This window comes from Pogoniulus pusillus, chromosome 11, assembly GCF_015220805.1.
Source record: "Pogoniulus pusillus isolate bPogPus1 chromosome 11, bPogPus1.pri, whole genome shotgun sequence".
In the NCBI taxonomy this organism is placed as follows: Eukaryota; Metazoa; Chordata; class Aves; order Piciformes; family Lybiidae; genus Pogoniulus; species Pogoniulus pusillus.
The window spans coordinates 2,812,921-2,833,200 of NC_087274.1; the positions used below are offsets into that span (position 1 = coordinate 2,812,921).

General features: G+C 43.4%; 2 protein-coding genes across 7 annotated transcripts in view; both read right to left on the bottom strand.

Annotated features, from left to right (window-relative positions):
• The window catches only part of BPTF (bromodomain PHD finger transcription factor), a 54,992-nt gene extending 51,337 nt beyond the window's left edge, over nucleotides 1-3,655 (bottom strand). For 4 of the 6 annotated variants that reach the window (XM_064150596.1, XM_064150593.1, XM_064150592.1 and 1 more), the window contains exon 1: nucleotides 2,767-3,655. In XM_064150596.1, the coding sequence (XP_064006666.1) occupies nucleotides 2,767-3,412 (646 nt within the window). In that variant the 5' untranslated portion in view covers nucleotides 3,413-3,655. The remainder of the gene's footprint in view (nucleotides 1-2,766) is intronic. The other 2 variants (XM_064150594.1, XM_064150595.1) reach the window with 1 other exon arrangement.
• Nucleotides 3,656-7,111: 3,456 nt separating this feature from the next.
• Nucleotides 7,112-18,981, bottom strand: NOL11 (nucleolar protein 11). The gene is made up of 18 exons (XM_064150597.1): nucleotides 18,805-18,981; nucleotides 17,478-17,591; nucleotides 16,916-16,972; nucleotides 16,181-16,326; nucleotides 15,860-15,917; nucleotides 15,224-15,362; nucleotides 14,674-14,871; nucleotides 13,942-14,018; nucleotides 12,823-12,946; nucleotides 12,432-12,535; nucleotides 12,082-12,159; nucleotides 11,100-11,284; nucleotides 10,599-10,724; nucleotides 9,550-9,771; nucleotides 8,945-9,023; nucleotides 8,095-8,187; nucleotides 7,703-7,810; nucleotides 7,112-7,401 (listed from the first exon to the last, which is right to left on the bottom strand). Exons 1-18 carry the CDS (start codon nucleotides 18,952-18,954, stop codon nucleotides 7,288-7,290), a joined length of 2,172 nt encoding a protein of 723 aa, XP_064006667.1. The 5' UTR covers nucleotides 18,955-18,981; the 3' UTR covers nucleotides 7,112-7,287.
• Nucleotides 18,982-20,280: the final 1,299 nt, after the last annotated feature.

The window sequence follows — 20,280 nt, forward strand, 5'->3', positions numbered from 1 at the left end:
GGAAGTAAGTTTGAAAGAGCTGCAAAAAGTCTGTCACTCCTTGAAGTGGGATGTGATTCATGTGTAGAATTTTGGCTAGTAGGAGACTCTGATTAGAATTGCAATTTTTTCAACATCCTTGCTCTCAAAAAAATAAAGTCTTCAACTCTCAAGACTACACCTGAAAGTGGTAGTAATTCAGGCTGAAGTTGACTGAAGGGAGATTAAGTAGAGCACAATGGTTTATCGTCTCTTCTAGTAGAAAGAACCCAATGGGCAACCCCACAATTCTGTCAGGAGGCAGCTTAAAACAATAGAGGAGACACTCCTTCAAGCCCTCCCGTCACTGTCTATTACAATTGTCTGGTTTGAAGACAAAGATATGAAAGAGGGGGAAGGAAAAAAAAATCAACCAAGAAACATAGCCAAACATAGCTCAAGACCAGTCCTGGCTCAGCATGCACCTGACCCGAAGAGCAGTGGAGCCCGTAAAGGACCTCTGAAGACCTAACTGTGCTTGACCTGTTACTAATGCTCTTCTTTGCACTGGCCACTATCAAGCAAACAGACACTGAGGTTAGGTGACGCTTTTCTTTGCCTATTATTGCCGTTCTACTGTCAAGTGTCTCTTCCTGGAGTACGATAAGACGAAGAACTCAATTAGTGGCACCACTGTGTAGCAGTGCTCACCACACAGGTATTTGTTCAGCAGAAACGAGCCACACACCGTAATGATGAAAGGAAAAGTTCCTACTTTCTTGGCAAAAGGGCATCAGCATTTTTGGGAGAGAGAGGAGGGTGGGAGACCTTTAGGTAAAGACTGAGCTAATGAGAACTGCTATTAAATTGCCAAATAAAAACGCAGTTGTTTTAACAATCAAACACTCAGTATAAAAACACCAAACAAACATTTTGGGATGAAAACACTCACGCTTCAGCTTAGCTTGAAGTTAACTGAAGTTACCCTAAGCGAGAAATAAACGTGTAAATTACCAAAATGGTTTCTGATACACCTAAATACCACATTAAACCTGTCCATGCTTGCACAACAATGCACGGAGGTATCCTGTTATTTGCCAGAACACTTAAGTACATTTCAAAAACTGAATACTCTCATACTCCGCAGAACTCATTTCAAACCTGGATGCTCGTGTAAAAATTAAATTTACTGACCCAGCCAATTAAAATAATAAAAATATTATTTCCCTGACAAAAGCATCTTCCAAAAAAAATTAAGGTGACCACAAAGAAGCAGAAATTAAGAGTTAAAAGTCAAGAGAATACTTTAGGCTTTTGCTTCTGTGAAGTCTGATCTCCATCTTTAAACTAATAAATATTCAAAAATTTCATTCTGATTGCAGTACATCCCTGCAACAGGTAAACTAACATATGGAAAATAACCTCTAAATGGAGTTAATTCCATAATGCATGCACTTGCTTTGATTCATTTAGGTTCCTGAGCATTTGGATATAGATTAAAATATGCATATAGACAGACAGCATTTTAAAAGGACTATTACGAAGTCACAAAATGAGCTGACACCATTAACTCACCAAAATAACAAACCCGACGCATGTAGCACCAAGTACTTCCCCCTTTTAAAAAGTCATCACCTAACTACTGCAAACTACACTCCTTTTAGAAGCAAGATGCAATGCAACAGCAACAACCTGTTCCTCCTCCCCTCCAAATGAGCCAAATACTTGTACACCAGCAGTGTCTGTTATCCTGCAGAACAATTCACACATTCTCCTAGGTTATTCCCAAGTTTTACTACTCTCTTGGTTCAAACTCAATAAATAACTAATCCTAAGCTTGAACTCCATTCTGGAATGAATTTAAGTAAATTCAAAATGTATCATTTGAGACAAAAGCATTTTTGAAGCTTGAAACCCACACGGTTAATAAAAATGAACGGAAGTGTAGTCCTTAAAAATTTGTGCCCAAATTTCCCACTAAAGGTTAAAAACGATAACCATAATGATGTTTAATGAGTTTTAACCCCACAGTGTTTTTAAAGGTTGCCATATCTCAAGACAAATGCAGTATTTAAACCCAAGTCATTTAACTGAACCTCCACCTTTTAATCTTTAAGTAAAACTAGGTTTACACTCTGGCAATGAGGCCCTGTGCACTTTTCCCCAAACTATAACAATGCAATCTCCATTTTGAACAATGCACCTCATTTCCCTCCTTGGAAAGCTAGTTTTGTCTGAAAGCCAGTAAATGCTAGATCCAGTTACATCTCTGATTTCAAGAGCCTGACAATTTTCAGTGTCTATGATTGAAGGGTTTTTTTTTTAGGCCACTTCGACCTGCATGGGCTTCCTTTCCCCTTAACATCAAGTTTATTTGCAAGCACAAGCCATCCTTTCCTGTATATATTTGAAAGGATCTCTTTTGAGACATGCATATTGTCTCCTTTGCTTTTAAATATTAAGTGAATGCTCCATACACTTTTGACATTGTTTGCAACATGTTCTAGTGTATCATGCATTTCTGCAGTCACCAGAATCCCCATGCATATTTGCAAAGCATCCCCTTGTTACAGTATGTGCTGCCCTCCCTCCCTCCTCTGGCTGCATGTGTTTGTAAGCATCTTCTAATGTTCCCTGCATCCGTGGGGTTGCCAGTCGTTAATTTGCATACCCCTCTCTCCCTGTGAGTGCTTGCAGGCATCCCTTACATACACGCATCGGAGGAAGAATGCGTGAGGACTGTATTTGCAAACCTAGAGGGAGCATGTGGGGTGCCCTCGACTTGTTTTAGTTCATCCCACTCTCTACCTGGGGTGCTGCTGTAGGTGCTGTGGCTCCTGAAGCTGCTCTCAGTGCAATAACTGGCATCGTCCTCATCCTCCATCTCTTCAGGGTAGTCAGAGTCGTCGTCGTCGTCCTCCTCCTCCATTATCTCCTCCTCTTCTTCCTCCTCGGAATCCTGGTTATCATCGGGGTCTGCCTCCTCTTCCTCTTCGGACACCATGCTCTCCTCCTCCTCCTCTTCACTCTCATGATCATCGTACACCACTTTGCTGATGCTCCTCCTGGACGAGGCAGCCCTGCCTTGGCTGTTGCAGCTGCCTCCTCCGCCTCCTCCCCCTGCTCCTCCAGCCCCAGCCCTGCCCCTACCCTTACCGCTGCTGCCTCCCCCACCAGGGGTGCTGCTGCTGCCGCTGCCTCCTTTCCTCTTGCTGCCCCCCCTGGGGGAGGCGATGGCGAGGGAAGAGGCCTGGGCAGCCCCGGCTCCCTTCTGCTTGGGCCCCGCCGTCTCCGCCTGGGCCGAGGTCGCCCACCTGCCGCGGCTGCTGCCCCGCTGCCGGGACCTCAGCCCCCCGATAGGGCCCGCCGCGGCGGGCGGAGCCGGGGAGCTCGCCTGAGCGGTGGCCGCCGCCGGCTGCTGCTGCTTGGGCGGCCTGCCTCGCCGGCCCCGCATCTCTGGGCGCTGGCCGAGGGGGGGAAGGGAGGGGAAAGGAAGGCTCGGGAGGGCGCTCGGAGTCCGGACAGGCGGCTACGGGGAAGCTCCCCCCCCTGCGAGGGATCCGGGCTGGGGAAGGGGGGCCGCCGAGCTGTGAGGGCCGCGGGCTCAATCCGAATTGCCGGCGTCCCGCTCCGGATCGCCACCGGCCGCCATCTTGTTTCTTCGTCTCTGCCTCGGCTCGCTCCGCTCTGACTGGGGGAAGCGGCGGCGGCAGCAGGCCCCGAGCGCCTCACGTGACCGGCCGCGCCCGCCAGCTGCCGCTAGGGGGCGCCGCCAGCCCCGGCCCCCAGAGCCATGTTGGAGCCGGCGCGCTGGGGCGGCTCCGCGCCCCCTCCCCGGCCGCCCCTGACGCGCCCCCCGGCCCTTGTCGGCCCCTGGCCACGCCACCGCCGCTGTCACCTTTACCGGCACACGCTGTGCCTTCCTCGCCGCACCTCACCGCCACCTGTCACAGAGCGCTGCCGCCCACCGCGAGGCTCCCCTTCGACTCCCCAGCCAGCGGCTGAAGCTGCCCTGCCGCTACGCCCAGCGCCCTGCTCAGACTCACCTGAATAGCGACGTTTGTTACCGGTCCTCCCTTCCAGAGCTCGACCCGCGGCCTAAAGGGGAGCCCCCCGAGCTGCCGCCCCTCAGCTCCAAGTGCCATGGCTTCGGCCGGCCGCGCAGCCCTGCAGGGGACAGCTGTGAGCGCAGGTAGGCGCTGGGCTCTGCTCTCCCCGCGCCGCACAGCCCGCCAAAAGCAGAGCCACCCCTCGCCCCTCAGGGGAGGCCTCAGTCCCTCACAGAGCTGAGGCGGCCGCCGCCCACCCCCGCCACCAAGCAGACTCCCCCCCTATTACTGCCATACTCATCTCTTGCTGTGTTTTACATCTTCTCCCATTCTACTGAAATTAAACCCCTTTTACATCACACTGTAACCTACCCAAGGTCAGGATAGACTAAAACAGACTAAGGAGATCACACAGGGCCCCACCCTTTGCACTTTTGTCTATCTACTTTCTCTGAACTGCTGTGTCTGCAGCTCGCTGCGAAACAGAGATGGGACTCACTTATTTTGTATTCCCTCTTGATCTCCCATTTGCCAGAGCCCCCAAAGAGCTGCTAGTCTACATAAGACCACTTGGGTTTCTAATGCCACCACTTGAGTTTCAGGGTATCAGCTTCCCAAGCAAAAGCAGTTCAAACTTAAAAGCCACCTCAGGACATGCAAACATCTTGTTTTTCTTAAACCAGCCTTTTTTTTAACTGCTAAATCTACATAGCTTTGGGATCCCGGGGAGTCTGAAGTCTTACTGCTATTAAGTTAGTGTGTTTGCACTTCAATTTTCTCTCAGTCCCCTTCCACCTCTGTGTGATGTGCAGCCCACTACAGGTCATGCCATAAGCATGCCACTTACGTGTCCAATGTGTAATTTAATTTGCATTCTTCTACGTAATTTTTGAAGCACCTTTTGTTCACAAACTTGTTACTCAGGCTGAGAACCTCATTAGACACACAAACCTGCCACAGGGCCGAGCATGCAACAATGTCACCAGGCAGCAGGGTTTAGCCCAATTTGCACTCTTATATCCAGCTTTTTATCTGCATCTCTTTTATATGCAGTTGCACTCTTTTATATTCAGTGGTGCAGCTGCACAGGCTCAGAGCCATGTTCTAGACGTAGTACGACACTGACACAGCAAGAGGAGTAGACAACAATCCCTAACCCGATTTACACTTCTGTACTCAATTTGTATTCTGAATCTTTCAAAGTTACCTTTAGATTGCTTATGTCAGGCTAATTTTTGCAACCTCTTACAAGGTCTGAAAGGATTATGGTAATTCTTTAAATACATTAATGCATAGATACATGTTTGGAGGTAGGTTATTCCACCATCTCCCTTTCTGATCTTGGAGAAAACACCTGTGAATTCTGCCATCTATGCATTCAAAGGTATCTAGTGTATCTTCTGCACCTAGAGTCACACAGCCTGCAGCATTGTGAGTGTTAACATATCTACTGTGGATTTTGTATTCCTGTAGTAGACCAAAAGTGGTAAGAATAATTTGCTTTTAAGTACTGTGAAAAGAAATTCTTTGTCTTGTCATCCTGTCTCTATCAGTGGCTGATGAGAAAGTTCTTACTGAATGGGACATAAAGAATTTTCATTTTATAGGTGGAGAAACAGATGTATAAAAAGTGGTATGTTAACTTTCAGAGTCAGTATAAATTAGTCCTTTCCAACAGGCAACTTAAGTCAGTACAGAAAAATGAATCATAACTCCTTAACCTACTCACCTACCCAAGGCCACTCACCAGAACAAAGCATATCTCTTATTGGGAAATTGGAAGTCTCTGGTTTAGATCTACCAGTATAGTTAAGTGAGCATACAACAGTAAGAATTTCAGGTAGGAGGCCCCTACACTGCCTCCACACTGCAGATAGATGGAGAGAAGGACTTCTTTAAAAAGGCACTTTGGAGATGAATAGCTTGCTTCTTCCAAGCTGTTGTCTGGATGGGTTCCTTTCTCCAAGGGTCAGGGAAAGAACTTAAGAACCTGCATCTCAACGGCATTCCTAACACATAAAACTTATTATCTTCCTTAAATTATTAAGCTGCTTTTGTTCAGTCTTTCCCTCCAAATTACTTCATAACATGAATCAGGCACTGCCTTGAAGTATTTAGCTCTACAACCAGTTACTTGTGCATTTATTAGACACCAAGGTGTTTTGTTGAGTACTGACTAGAGTTCAGCTGTAGTCCAAAGTCAGTCTTGGGAATCAAGGACAAACATGACTTTTGCTGGTGTAATCCAATATATTAGTATTTTGGATGAAATCTTTCAACGTCAAAAAGGTTTAGAACTTTCTGAAGGGAAAGTCTTGGAAGTTCAGCTAAATTAACTCCATTCTGCAAGTCTGTGCAGGACAGCAGGCTTTGGAGGAGAACATTTCAGCTGATGGCAGCCTCTGAGATAAAGATTGCAACAAGACATTCTATTAAATAGCTGCACTGTGCTTTGTCATTTGAGGAAGGAGCCTAGTTTCTGCTGCATGCCTCTTCCTTCTCCCTAGCTGTAGCCAGCTTCTGGGCGTAGGGTGGGTCTTATCAGACATGAGATGCATCAAACCAGTTTTGGATTATTGTCATTCAAGATTTTAACTACTAACTACCACAAAACTCCCTCCTTTTTACTTTTAAAAAAGCAGCATAAAAGAACCTGGTTGGACTGGAAAAGAAGCATGAATGAGCATACTGAAGTTGTGATACCGTCACACACACAAGAGAGAAAGGTAGAGTTAGGTAACAGCCCTATATCTACACTTAAGGACCCTTCCCTGTTTTAGCTAAGTGTGTAAATGTCAAGGACATATTTGGACAAAGTAAAAACAACTTAAAAAAAAAAAAAGGGAGCAAACTCAACTGTAGTTGATAATCTGAATGGAGACAAGAGAATGCCGAGGAGACCAAGTCCAGTGTAGGTGAGTCTGCACTGGGAGAGGGAATCAGGTGGCACGTCAAAAATGTCAGTCCACTTGATGAAGTAACTGCTGAAGCCTTACTGCAAATATCCTAGTAATTCTTTGCCAAAAATCATGTGGTACTCTAGGATGTTCTTAGGATTACACATCAAAATTATACACGAAAACACAAGCAAGCACTCATCCTCAGTCAGTCAAAAAGAGCTTTTAATACACTAGTTTCAAACTTAAAACTCCTGTGTAGCTACAGAGTAACCGTGCTCTTCCTATGTAGAAAATAGCTTTTGACATCCCCAATATGGAGTGCTAATACATCCTTGTCAGGAGATGAATCAATATAAATTTGTTAATAATTCACTTCAAACTCAAATAATTTCCAGCACTTCAATAGAATATGTCTGAGGGTCTTTCTGTTGGTGAAGTCTTTGTAATTCTTGCAAGCTTCCTTCAATCTTGTTGAGCTCTGAGTAGAACCGTATCTAAAACAGGAGAAAACATAGACATTCACAGTAGAATCAATTTTAATTCTTTCCATGCTGTGGAACTGTCTGAGTTCTGCAGAGTTTCAGATACTTAAACCAAGCAAATGTAGTAGCTTTTGAAGTCAAGATCAGTAAGATAGCAACTGCCATTTCATACTCAGGAAGGAGTGTTATAGATGTGATATGATTTACTGTGTGATTTGTTGTCTGCTCCTCACCCCCGCCCCCTTCCTCCTTTAACACCCATACTCTAAACTCAAACTAAAATGAAATGATTACCACAGATGATGCAACTTACCTGGGCTCTCACAAACTTGTGCATGCTTGAAAGAAATAATTTTGCTTCTGGTAGCATCACAATAACTGTGAAGTGAGCATCAAGCAATAGGCACATCCAGTCCATGATCTGAAGACAAAACCAGGACACTTACACTTAATGCTATGCAAGTGACATAGATGTGGCTTTAAAAGCTGAACTCCAAAACATTAGCCTCTGATGTAAAGTGCCTGGTTTCACATTTTAAAGCAGCATATTTATTTTCCAACAGCAGAGTGTGTTATGTACAGGTTATATTGAGACAATATTTGGTAGGATGAATGTAGATCTCAATTGCTTTGAGATATTCGCAACTGCCAGGTTACACAGCACAGAAACCAAAGGAAGTACAACTTCTAGAACTAGCATCTCACCTGATTTATAGTTGGAGAGCTCATTCCAGGAAGAGTGGTATTAATTTTTTCACTGCATTTCACATACAGGTAGAATAAATACCTGAGAAACAGCTGAAAGTAGAAAAGTCAGAATATTTTTGAAGGCCAAACATTTAATAGACTGAGGAGTTTTGTCTTGCACACAGAAATAAAGGTTTTCTCTTTTGTCAAAAATGCCTGTATGCTACACATTACATATAAGTGTTCTGCTTTTCCTACATGTACACCTAGGTGATTGAAAATTCTCAGCAATACCCATAATGAAGTGACAGTCCAAGGTAACCATTGCTCCAGTGTCAGAGCAATTTAACTCAGACATAGACTTTTCTAAGAATTTTGCTAAAAATGGTCTCAACAGGAAACATTTTAGCCCTCATCTCACTGTCATTAGCCAACAATGATTTGCCAGGGGTCAGAAGCAGGCCAACGTGCTGAAAGGAGGACAAAGATTTTCTCTCTTATGAAAACAGTAAGAGCTAAGATCAGCTTTGCTCTAGTGTAGCTTTTGTTTTCATTAGTGTGGGTTTGTTTTTTTGTTGTTGTTAGCAAGTACGAACACTTTCCAATGAGATTAGGTCAAAAGGTGGGCTTCTTACTTATATTTTCTGAAATAAACAAGGACTAAAAAAAATAATGGAAGTTCCATATGGATGTGGAAGAACATTACATAGTATGCATGAAAGCTTATCAGGCACCTTCAGTTCATTTTCATGAACTAGGTTGTGATTCAGACTCAAGATTCTTTAATACAATTAAAAAACCCTCTTCCCTTCTCCTCCCCTCTCCCCCCAAAAATGGTAACAGCTTTAAAACTTTTTAATATACTTACAACAGCTTCCTTAGCTGGAAGGTTTTTCAAGTGAGGCAAAAGAAATACTTCACTGTAAGCTGAGCATAGAATAGCATTTCTGTGCAGTACTGTTAAGAGAATGAAATTGCATGGAAAAAAAAAATCCCAACAGTTTCTACAAAGCACAGTGAATTACAATTCACATATTTCTCTAGGTTCTTCTAAAATCTTATTTCTGTCATGAAACACAGCAGCTGAAACATCACATCACAGCCTGAACACCTCTGTCCCTACAGGTATGAACTGGCCTATGCGTTTCAATAGGCAAACACTGAAATCATAGATGCTATTTTCTTTTGAGCAGGCCAACTTTCATTTCATTCTTGCAATAACACCAGTTTAAATTGGTGTAGATGCTTTCTAAAAGCTAGTTGTTTTGATTTATATTCTAAATAATCTTTCTACTGAGAAACCTCTCTTCTGAGTTCTACTGAGAACCTCTCTTACCAGAAGTTCTCTTATTATAACTGCTCATTTTTCTAACAATTCCACAAGATATAGCATTACTGAAAAACATATCTGAGTATAAACATTCACATTGCACCAAATGCACTGAATTTCCTTCACAAGAACACAGAGGATACAATAACGCTGCCTTCTGTGGTCCAACAGGGCACATTTCACCATCACTTGTCAGATGGGCTTCCTCTGCCAGTGGATTATCCCAGGTGCCTTCTTCCTGCTCTGGACTGAAACCATTTTCCACAATTTCAGTCTTAACTTCTTTATTGTCAGAGTCAATATCAATGTAACAGATGACAGATTCTAGATTCACATCTATGCGTTGAAGGTAGTCTTCACTAATGCTGTAGAAGGAAATTGCAAATGTTGAATACTTTCATTAGCTTTACAATCAGCAATGCCATTAACCAAATAGTAGTACAGATTAGAAGATCTTTGACGCTTACTACAAAAGTAAAAATTCATACTAAAATATAGAGTCTGCAGAATGAATAAATGGCAGAAAACAGGCACTACTTTGTGATTATTAACCTCAAACAACAGATGCAGTGCTCTTATTCCAACAGTGTTAGGTACTGTACTATTGGCTAGTATGTCATGGGCTGATTTAAAGGTTATACCCCATTTGAGATTGTTATTGTGTGTTCTGACTGTAGAGAGACTACTTCAACCCACAAGACAGAGGATTTTTCAACAGTCTAAAAAATACTGGGTTTGGCTCTGGAAGCCTCAAGGAACAGTCACAACAGTCTCTTCTTTTGTTTACAGTGCCTACCTCAAACTTCACCCTTCTGGGGATATGAACTCCATTTTTACTGTGAACTTCCAAGAGCTGATCTCGTTTTGTGGACTTTTTACCTCAGGTAAGTTCCCAATAACATCTGTTGCACAGCAATGTCAAAGGGTGTGAATGCCATTGAAGCCAGCAGTGTCACCAAAAGGCACATTTATACAGTTCTTAGAATTAACATATGAAACAGACACCTTGGAAAAAAGCTGTCAGTCTGCAAGACTGCAACATCCACTGTACTCAGAATAAAGAATGCAATGCACAGTATTAATTGCTCATCTGTTAAATTGAAGCTGTTCTTGCCAACTTACAGCTTTTTATTAAGAGGCTTGGTTTGATGAAGAAGGGAGGGGAAAAAAAACCTGAATGATTCCAACTTACCTTAAAAATATTTCCAAGCAAGAGTAAGTAACTTCTTCAGGAATATCTGGAAAGCGTAGTAAGCAGGTCTGTAAGAGACGCACATCTTTGTTCTCCAGAGCAACAGCCATTAAATCTGGGCATAAACTGCAAGAATACAGAAACAGGCTGCATGGGTCACATCCACTGAAATCCTCACTGACAATTAATGCACAAGTATTAACCCTGTTACACACAAAAATCCATCTGGGAAGTGTCAGCTCCACCAGAAAATATGTATAAGCATCTCTGTAAATTCTGGTAATTCAGGAGTGCTTTAAAAAGAATTTGGGTTTAAATCTATTTAATAACAATTATTATACTGATAACAACAACAACAATAATAATAATAGTGGTAATAATAATGTACATATCAAACTATGTAGATAAAATAATAAGTACACACTGTATTTTATTAATAGTAACAATAACAATAATCATCATCATCATCTGTTCCTTATCATAAAAGTGCAGAATTGTCACCTGTAAGACAAGTCATAGGTCTGGACTATCTCCAGCAGTAAATTTCGATGGTAGTGCTTTGGGTTGGTTTTATATCTGTTTATAAGAGCAGTTACTACAGAGCCAATGCTGGCTTGCAAATCTAGTGCCTGGGCTTTCGACATTAGTTGTCTCAATTCATCCTCAAATATCCTTGTTGGAACATCCTGAAATGACAAATAGTGTGTAACTCAGAAGTACAAGGTGTAAGTTTGAGAACTGTGCTGTTATTAATTAAACCAAGCAGAAACAGACTTATTTTGGAATTCAAGCTAAAATAACCCAGTTACAACCCACCACCACTAGCTGTGTTTTGATAGTCTCTCAAGCATGAAAGAGTCAACTGAGGGCAATGACTCTCTGGACTAAGGAAAGCAGCATCTTCCACTAACTGCCCAGGGGCTGTTTGCCTGCTGCATCAGTCACGGTACCAAGTTGTCCAGCCATGGCTGAGCCATGGGTACCATTGCACACGAAGGGATGCACCTTGAAACACCACAACACTTGCAGCAAGTTTTAGAAAGGAACTGGTCAGTTCATTGCTCTGTAAGCAATTTAACTCCTAGAATTCTGACTTCTTAAAGCCAAAATGTCTCTAACAAAATTAAAGCCATAAGTAAGAATCTAAACAAGCTTAAAAAGGCAGAGTTCAGGTGAAATATCCTCCCTTCTCTTTACTGTAAGAGAAGATTTTCATTAAAAATGAACACATTTGTGCAAGGATTCAGAACCCAGCTATTATAAACTCTCTACTGCATAGTTCTAAAACACACAGCTAGGAGAAATCTTTAATCATGTCCAAATACTATTTTAGCACAATAACAACATCCTCCAGCTCACCTGCTTAAGGCAGCTTTGTGAACTTGAGATGTGCAAGAGGACACAGAAAGAGGCAACAGCTTAAGAGACGACCAGAACATTCTGAGTGTCTAAACCACTACTTCAGGGTATTTGCTTCACTTACTTTTAGATTTCGTAAGACCTTCCCAACCGGTAAGTTATCTGTCTGCACATTAGCAACAGCATTCTTGTTTGATCTTAACTATAAAAAAAAAACAACCAAAAAAGTTATACCATCTTCTTGTAGCTGAAAAATGTATTTAGAGATTTATTTTAATCAAGGTAACTAGGAACCTCCTCTGTCAACTCGCTGCCTGGTTTACAATTGGCAACAAGATGGTAAAACTCCAGAAAGGATTGACAATTATAAAGCAGAATTTCTTTTTGCTACAGCACCTAGAATTAAAAGCTGTAGCATGTGGAAAAGATGAGAGAAACAAACCAAACCCCTCACATAATCCAAATGTAACTTACAGTCATTTTTGACTCATATTTTAGAGCTCCAGACTGCTGGGACTGAAAGGAATCTGCCAGCTCCTCACGTCCAAGTGCATTCCAGTTGACAAATGCAGACACATCTGTGAGCAGAAACATGAAACTACATGAAGGTAAGACTTAAAGTAAATTCAGTAATTCCACTACTGGAACGAAAACTTGGGTTAGGTAAAGCCACAAAAAATTCAGACAATTTGTGTGCTTTGGCCTTGTCAGCAATAGTAAATTTCACAGCCAGGTAGACAGCACAGTGTTAGGTTCTTTCCAGCTGTTTAGATTCAACTGATTTTTGAGGACTGTAACAAAACAACTTTGCTACAATTTCAAAACTTTCATGAGATCTTTTCTTTGCAATTATAAAAATTCTTACCAGGGCTTTTGCCGGCCTTGAGCTTTCCCACAGCAGCTGCCAAGGATGATGTTTCACACTTGTACATGATGACTGTCAGCACTTTTCCATGAGTGAAAAAAAACCTTTCCTCGTAACACCACAACTAGAAGATATTAAAACATACTGTTCACGAGGAGATCAACAAAGAAGCACGCTCCTCCACAAGCTGACATCTAACTCCTTACTTCAAAATTCAACTGAAAGTCACACAATTCTGGCATTGTGAGGGATGGAGGGGACCTCTGGAGATCATCCAGTCCCAACCCCCTGCTACAGAAGGGGCACCCACAGCAATTCCCCAGGATCACAATCTCCAGGTGGGTTTGGAATCTCTCCAGAGAAGGAGCCTCCAACACCTCTCCGGGCAGCCTGTTCCAGGGCTCCAGCACCCTCACAACAAATGTCCTTCTCCTCACATTCAGATGCAACCTCTTGGGTTCCAGTTTGTGCCCACCACTCCTTTTCCTAGAAGTCAGTAATCACATTTTTAATTGGTTTTGGTAGGTTTAACACTTATCAGCAGACATTCATCAATTGCTGATTTTAAATACAGAAATAAGAACCATTCTGTGGAGTATTTTCCAGGGTTGCCTTACAGTTCAGCAGCTGCTCTAAGACATTAAGACCATTCGATTTTTATTTCCTTTAAATTCCCTCTTGTGCAATTCTAAGATGAAACAAGTCAGCTGTTCTGTGTCATTAGTGCATTTATTACTTAGGTGTCATCTTATTTATCACTAATTGAAACCTGAACATCTTGAACATTAAGGGAGATGCAGGGATCATTCAGGCTGTCAACTGCAAATTGTTCTAACAGAAGAGATACTGGCTGGATTTTCTGCTTAATTATCTATACCAAATAACCAAGACCATCAGCAGTGACAAGGTACTGAATTACCAAAGAAACTGACACAGGCCACTGTTCAGCACTAATCTTCTAAGAAAAATGGCTTTTCAACTGGTCAGTATTAACGTTGCTTCAGAAGCTGGCATTCACTGCTCTTACGGACAGAAGAAGAACTCCGAAGCCCAATATTCTCTCTGCTCTCAGGCCAACTGCACAAAGCTTATGGACAACAAACTAAGGAGTGAGCATACCTGTCCACTGGTTCCCAGAGGCAATTCCTTTGAAGTCTGCAATGTCTGAAATTTTGTATTCCATATTGTTAGGCACTCTAGGGAAAGTAAGAGATAAATGTTACAAATCCCCAAAAGCATCACAAATGCTGCATTTGCCTTTGCTTTCAGTTAAAAACACTCAAGAAAACAGAAATAACTGTTTCAAAATATCCTCTAGGAAATGTATTCAGCACCAGGAATTAAGTCATTCTGGTTAGATCTCAAGCAAAGTCTCTCAAGATGAGTTAGTTTTCCAGTGAAGAGCTCTGGCTGGAGGGACAGCAACCAGCATGGCTTCCAGTCAGGAAGAACATTCTGTCATAAAATGCTATGTTCAGTGACTTAAACTTCAATGATTCCATGCTTCAGAAGTTTAGGCATGAGACTGAAGAGTTGTTTGAGATTCCTTAGAGGATATTAGGTCTCCTTCCCTGCTTACATCCTTTTACAAGAGTTCTCCTTCTTCATCTCCTCAAACATTTCACAAAGAGTGTGAAAGCAAACACTGAAACTCAACAGTGCCACAGTCCTGCAAGCCACTGTGCAGTTTGCTGGTATAGGTTACCTTTCAGCCAGTGCTCTGAACAGCACAACATATTTAGTTACCTAAACAGTAGCTTCAAGAGCCAACTACTTGCACCATTTTCTGCTTAGTTATCTGCCTAAGGAAAATTAGACTTTATGACACCTTAACCTGTTTTTTCAAGTTACCTTTGGGTTCTTCATCAGATGCAGTTAGACTTCCCAATATTGCAATGTGGTCTTTATCAAGAACAACGAAAGAAGTCCCTTTTAGAACACTTCCAGATACTGAGAGGTTTAGTAGCAGTGACTTGGGCAAAATTTGCTCTGTGTCTTCAGTATTTTGCTGCAAAGGTATCAGAACTTTGTATACGCAGTCATTGGAACCTGCCAAACAAAAAGGATGACACTTTTATCAGCTGTTATCGTGGAAAAACTCTTTGATAGGATATGGCAAGAGGACATTCAAAGAGAACTAAATGCAGTGAGTGCTAAAAGAAGAAACAATACAGGATATTTAAGGCTGCACTATGATGCAAGGCAGACAAATAGAAGTATAGCTATCAGGAGATCTGCAGGGCACAAGTAATAACAGTTAGGAACAGTCAGACTCTGCAGCCATTGTAACATCAGGAAGATTAAATTACTACTACTAGCTAGAAAGAAAACAGCAATATTTTATGTCCTTCCAGACAGTTCTTTGCTTCACTGTCACATCCTGTTAAAAAGTGTAACTTACACAAACACAGAAGTGTGATTATTTGATTTTTTATATATGCTGTGAAACTCATTGGCTTAGACAACTCCTGTTGTTCAAGCTTGTATTTGTGTAGACTATTTGTTTTCAGTTTCTGCACATAGACAAAGAAGTCTCCATCCTAAAACAAAAAAGAAAAGAAAGTTTTCCTTCAATTTACACAAAGGAGAATAGGACATCAGGAATTATTATCACTTCATTAGGCAAAACTAGAGATTTGTGTTTTCTATAGGACATGCAGCCTAATTCCGAAACAAATGGATTCACAGAAAGAAGCATTTGAATAAAGACACATTCATGTGCAATTCTCTTTCAAAACCAAACACAAAGCTCATGTAGTAAGTTTGCAGTAAGCAGGTACTTGAAGGCAGTGAAGGATCACAGGATTGTCTGCTGTATTTCATCTAATTGTTCCCTTGAGTTCTAGACCCAGGGTCCTCGGTCCTGAAGGCAACACAACTTCAATTTAACTGCTGTACAAGAAACTACATAAACAAGATACTCATTAAGTCAGGACAATAATTTCACTAAAATCTCATGACATCCAATGAAGTTGGTGGTGGATTTTAGGAAGAGCACTCATATTTACTGGGGGAGATTTAGAAGCATTCTACTCACTTTCTCAGTAGTGAAAACTAAGACAGGTTGCTTGCCTTCCATAAAAGCTTCACTCCACCTAAAAGCAGAAAGCTGTATGAAGACCTAAATCCAAGCATCACACTTAAAAGTCCTTAGGTAGCCTCTTATGTTTAGGGTATATGTATACATAATTTTAACATTTTAAAAACGCTGTGTTGGAAGAAAAAAAAAAAAAACACCCAAGCTCAAGAGCTCAGTCTTCACATTTTCTCTCCACTCCCTCAAAAAAGTAAACAACTTTCATCCTCATCATCAATGCCTCTGAGCAAGAAACAAACTCCATAAAACTGTGTCGCTTACTTGATGACTTCATCAGAGATAACGTTTTCAATTTCTTGTTGTGGAGCTTCCAAAAGGGCGTCTAAAGTTCGAACATCACCTCCTCTGAATAGCACCACTGGCCCTCCATTGGGTAGTGAATGTATTCTGTGCACATCAGCTGAAAGCTGCACAGGAAAAAAACATTTTTACATGTTCCTCAGTACATTACCTTGGAAAGCAAATATCTCATCCCTGGGGTTTTTTTATGTTCTTTCAATAAATGAGTAAACAAAGGAGTGAGAAACACAAAAGGTTCCTAATAATGCAGGCCTAGCAGTGATCATTTTTCTGAAATGCTCTGAATACAGTAAATCATTGCTCAACAAAAGGCCAGGAAAAGTGTCCCAACGAGCATCAGACTTCTAAATCACATCAGAGAAAACATAACTGAGGGTAAGGAGTTCAAACAACTGTCGTGAAACTTGACCCAAAGTACTGCTGAACACATCAGAACAGAAAAACCTCTACTTGAATATAATTCACCATCTTTAAACACAATCCTCTGAAACTTTGGGCTTGGGATATGAATTAAGAGTAATACTTTGATGATCAAGGCTCTCAGTCCAAGTGGATTCCTTGCAGTATTCCAGCACATCATGAAACACAGGTTAAGACAATGGTCAGCTAAAACGTACCACTACTAGTGCTACAAAAACTAGCATCTAGCATCTCTCCCCTCCACCAACATAAAAGGGAACATGTCAGGAGACTCACCGTTGCTTTAAATACTTTGTCCAAGTTAATATCCTCATTCTTCCATATTCTCAAAACCTTTAAGAGAAGCATCACTTTTTAAGCACAGTAAACCAGTAATATATGGACTTCTCAGCACAGAAAACACCAGCAACTGCATGTCACTGAAACACAGGAGGAAAAGCGAGAGAAGTATTCACACAGCAACCTGACCCAGGCGGAGTCTGCACTGCAGGGGAAGAATCTGAAGCAGAAGCAACAGGGATACAAACCAAGCTTAGGGATCTTGGATTGGAAAGGAATGATAGGGAAGAGTAAGATTAAGACAGACACAGCAGAATTCTAAACGAAAGCAGATCAAAGTCCACAGACAGATTAAGACACATGACCTGATATGGAAGAGAACGTTTCACGAACAATGAAAGGTCAGGAAAGAGATTTCGCCAACAACTTTAAAAAACCCAAACAGCCAAAGGTCCAGCATGTGCTGAGCAAACATCACCAACACACACACATCTACATACTAGCTACATTCACCCAGCAGACTCACTACCTCCCTTTAAGGAATGGAGAAAGATCTCACCTTGTCATCATGGACTGCTATATACTCATGAGTTTCAAAGTTGCATACAACAGGACACGTGAGAACTTGCCCATGTTTGACTGACCAGCAGCCTAGTGGCTTCTGATCTGAAACCTGGAAGAGTCAGCACAAAGACAGTGTAATTAAAAGACAGCAGGATACACGTTTGGGATTCTCCTCAGGGCAGAAGGAGAATGCAGAGTAGCCACATGGGAAACACTAATCAGAGCTTCTGACTGAGCATTCCTGCCCCTGATTTCAGTACCAAAAATTTCAGAATAACATAAAGTAATTCTTCATTAAGTACAAATTCTATTCACATGAGAAATAATTGATGTGTAACAGCCAGAAGGGATGTGCCATAAAGAACAGGTATGAGGCATGGCTCTTCCAAAGTGAAGATATTTTTACTCACTAACAAATCACCCAGAGAACCACTTCCTATTGCAACGTAATTTACTGATGCCAAAAGCTATTAACTGTACTGTGTAAACTTACATTGTGTACGATTTACAACTGGCTGCTCTGAGGATGCCCAATCACCTCTCGGCCTACAGTTACATTTATGTTCTCCAGTAGGGTCCTGATAGAGGGAGGCTGGATCGTGAATCAACTAAGACACAAACCCTAGCCCCATGAATGTGAAAGCCAATTAAAGACATAAACACAAATATTTTCCTTAAGTTTTTATACTCCACTGAAATGTATGCAAGCACTGAAAGACAGCATAGTATGCTTTTAGTTTCAGGTGCTGCAAACGCACATCTTTTACCCTCAACAGAGAAGGCATCTGACAAGCTGACAGCCGGACAAAACTCCGGTCACCCGGCTGCGAGAGGAGACAGCACACTCCCTATGGCTGTGGGATGAAGATCTCTTGGAATTGGAAATGGTGACAGAAAATGAACAAGAGGAGGAAAATACACACAGCAGGCTAAGATTACACCTGCCTCGGGAGCAGACTAGCCGGAACACGAGGAAAGGCGCAGGTGAGCAGGGCCGGGCCGGACAGGGCTCCGCTCCCGCAGCCGACGCGTCCCGAAGGCGCTGGCCGGCGGCACCACGCCAGGCCCCCGCTGCCCGCCTCCAGCCAGGCGACGGCAGCCTGAGGGGGAATAGGCACACGTGGGTGAGGCGAAGCGTGGGGGTGCTGGTAACAGCTCGGCCCAGCCGAGCTGCGAACATACAGTCCAGGGCTGGAGCATGGACGGCCCCGAAGCTCTGCCGCCGCGACCCTCACCGGGGACCCTCATACAGGCCGAAGCTGCATGACGGCGGCAGCGATGTCTCCCGACACCCTGCGGCCGGGGCCGGGCTGTGCGGTTACCTTGAAGAGCGTGGCCGTCCTGCCGCGGTCGGTAAGCAGGACGTGGTCGGGGTCGGGGCCCGGCTCCAGCGCCAGCAGCCCGCCGCCGAGGCCGACGCCGCTGGTGGGGCTCAGCCCGCAGAGCGTGAAGCTCTCGCACAGCGCCGCCATGCCCGCGGCCTGCCCGCCTCTCGCGAGACTCGCCACGGCCGCGGGTCGCCGCGTGACCCCGCCCCGCCCCCCCGCCTGCGCGCTGAGGCGGCGGCGGAAACGGCCGAGGCTGCTCGGGAGCTTCCGGGAGCCGGAGCGGGCGGGCGGTCGCTACGCGCTGCCCCAGCGGCTGGGACGAGCCGGACTGCCGGTGCCGCCGCGGACAGCTGGCGTTTGCCTAGAGGGTATTCGCGTCCAAAAGACGCAGGCAAAGGGTACGGAGAACAGGTCTGATGGGGAGGCAGCTAAATGAACCTAGAGAGGACAGGCTGAAGATGACAGCAGGGATGTAGTGTGCAGCTTTTCCAAGGGCGGAGTCCCTCAGGACACACAATCGAAGAGCTTGCAGCTGATACTGATCATGGGGAGTGTGTGGTGAGGAAATGGGAGGCCAGTGTGTAAAGGCAGAGACAACCGTGGGCAGGCAGGTTAGCCCAGGCCAACCCCTCACCTGTCAGATGCTCCATGTTGAAGACCAGCATGGACTTCCTTTATTCCCTTGTGTCCAGTGTGCTTCTTGCACGGCATGAATTAGATCATTTTCACAGCCATCCGTGGCTGAGTCCTATCATCCTGCATTTATATGCAGATTAGCTCGAGAACATCAAATAAAAGGCTTTTGCAGCTTTGCATCTACACAATAAAACATTGCTGGGTTTAAGACTAATTAATGTATTTCAGCCCTACAAGATGTCCCGTTTTTGTAATGAATAAAGGGTGGAATTTTTTCCCTCTGCGGGAGCACAACCCAACTCCACCCATCTGGACAGTGGTAGGATCAACCAATATGTAATGTATTTACATCCATTAATATTTTGTCTGGTAGTTTCAATGAAGCCCCAGCAATACAAGCCCAAACTGCAAAAAACATCAACTCAAACCAACAACAGATCAGGTCAGGTAAAATCACCATGCATGTAACCATAAGCTGTTGACTACTCTTGGGGAACATGTGTTGTCAGTGCTGGAGTTTCGGGGTCCTGCCACTGGCACATCTGCCTGCTGAAGACTCCAGACAGTTGTACTTTATGGCAGGCACACAGCCTCACTTTGGCAGCCAGAACTTGGTTCAAGTGGCACATGGCCCATGCATGCTTACTCCAACAGTCTTCACGGCTCTGAAGCAACAAGGGCTGTCATCACTGCAGGTCTGAGGCCATACAGGGACTGGTGGTTTCTGTCTGGTTTGAGCTGTGTGATTTCTACCTTAAATAGTTTCTAGAGCTGTGTTTGTGCCTTGTGTCCTGTCCCACATTATGGAGTGACTGATGTTGCAGAGAAAGCTTT

Excerpts from the sequence above, each read along its gene's own strand:
- NOL11 (XM_064150597.1), bottom strand. The coding sequence starts at position 18,954 with ATGGCGGCGCTGTGCGAGAGCTTCACGCTCTGCGGGCTGAGCCCCACC. Across the intron at positions 15,918-16,180 it reads ATCTCTGATGAAGTCATCAA|GTGGAGTGAAGCTTTTATGG; the intron begins GTAAGCGACACA and ends TTCTGCTTTTAG. Across the intron at positions 12,536-12,822 it reads CAAGGCCGGCAAAAGCCCTG|ATGTGTCTGCATTTGTCAAC; the intron begins GTAAGAATTTTT and ends TTCTGCTCACAG.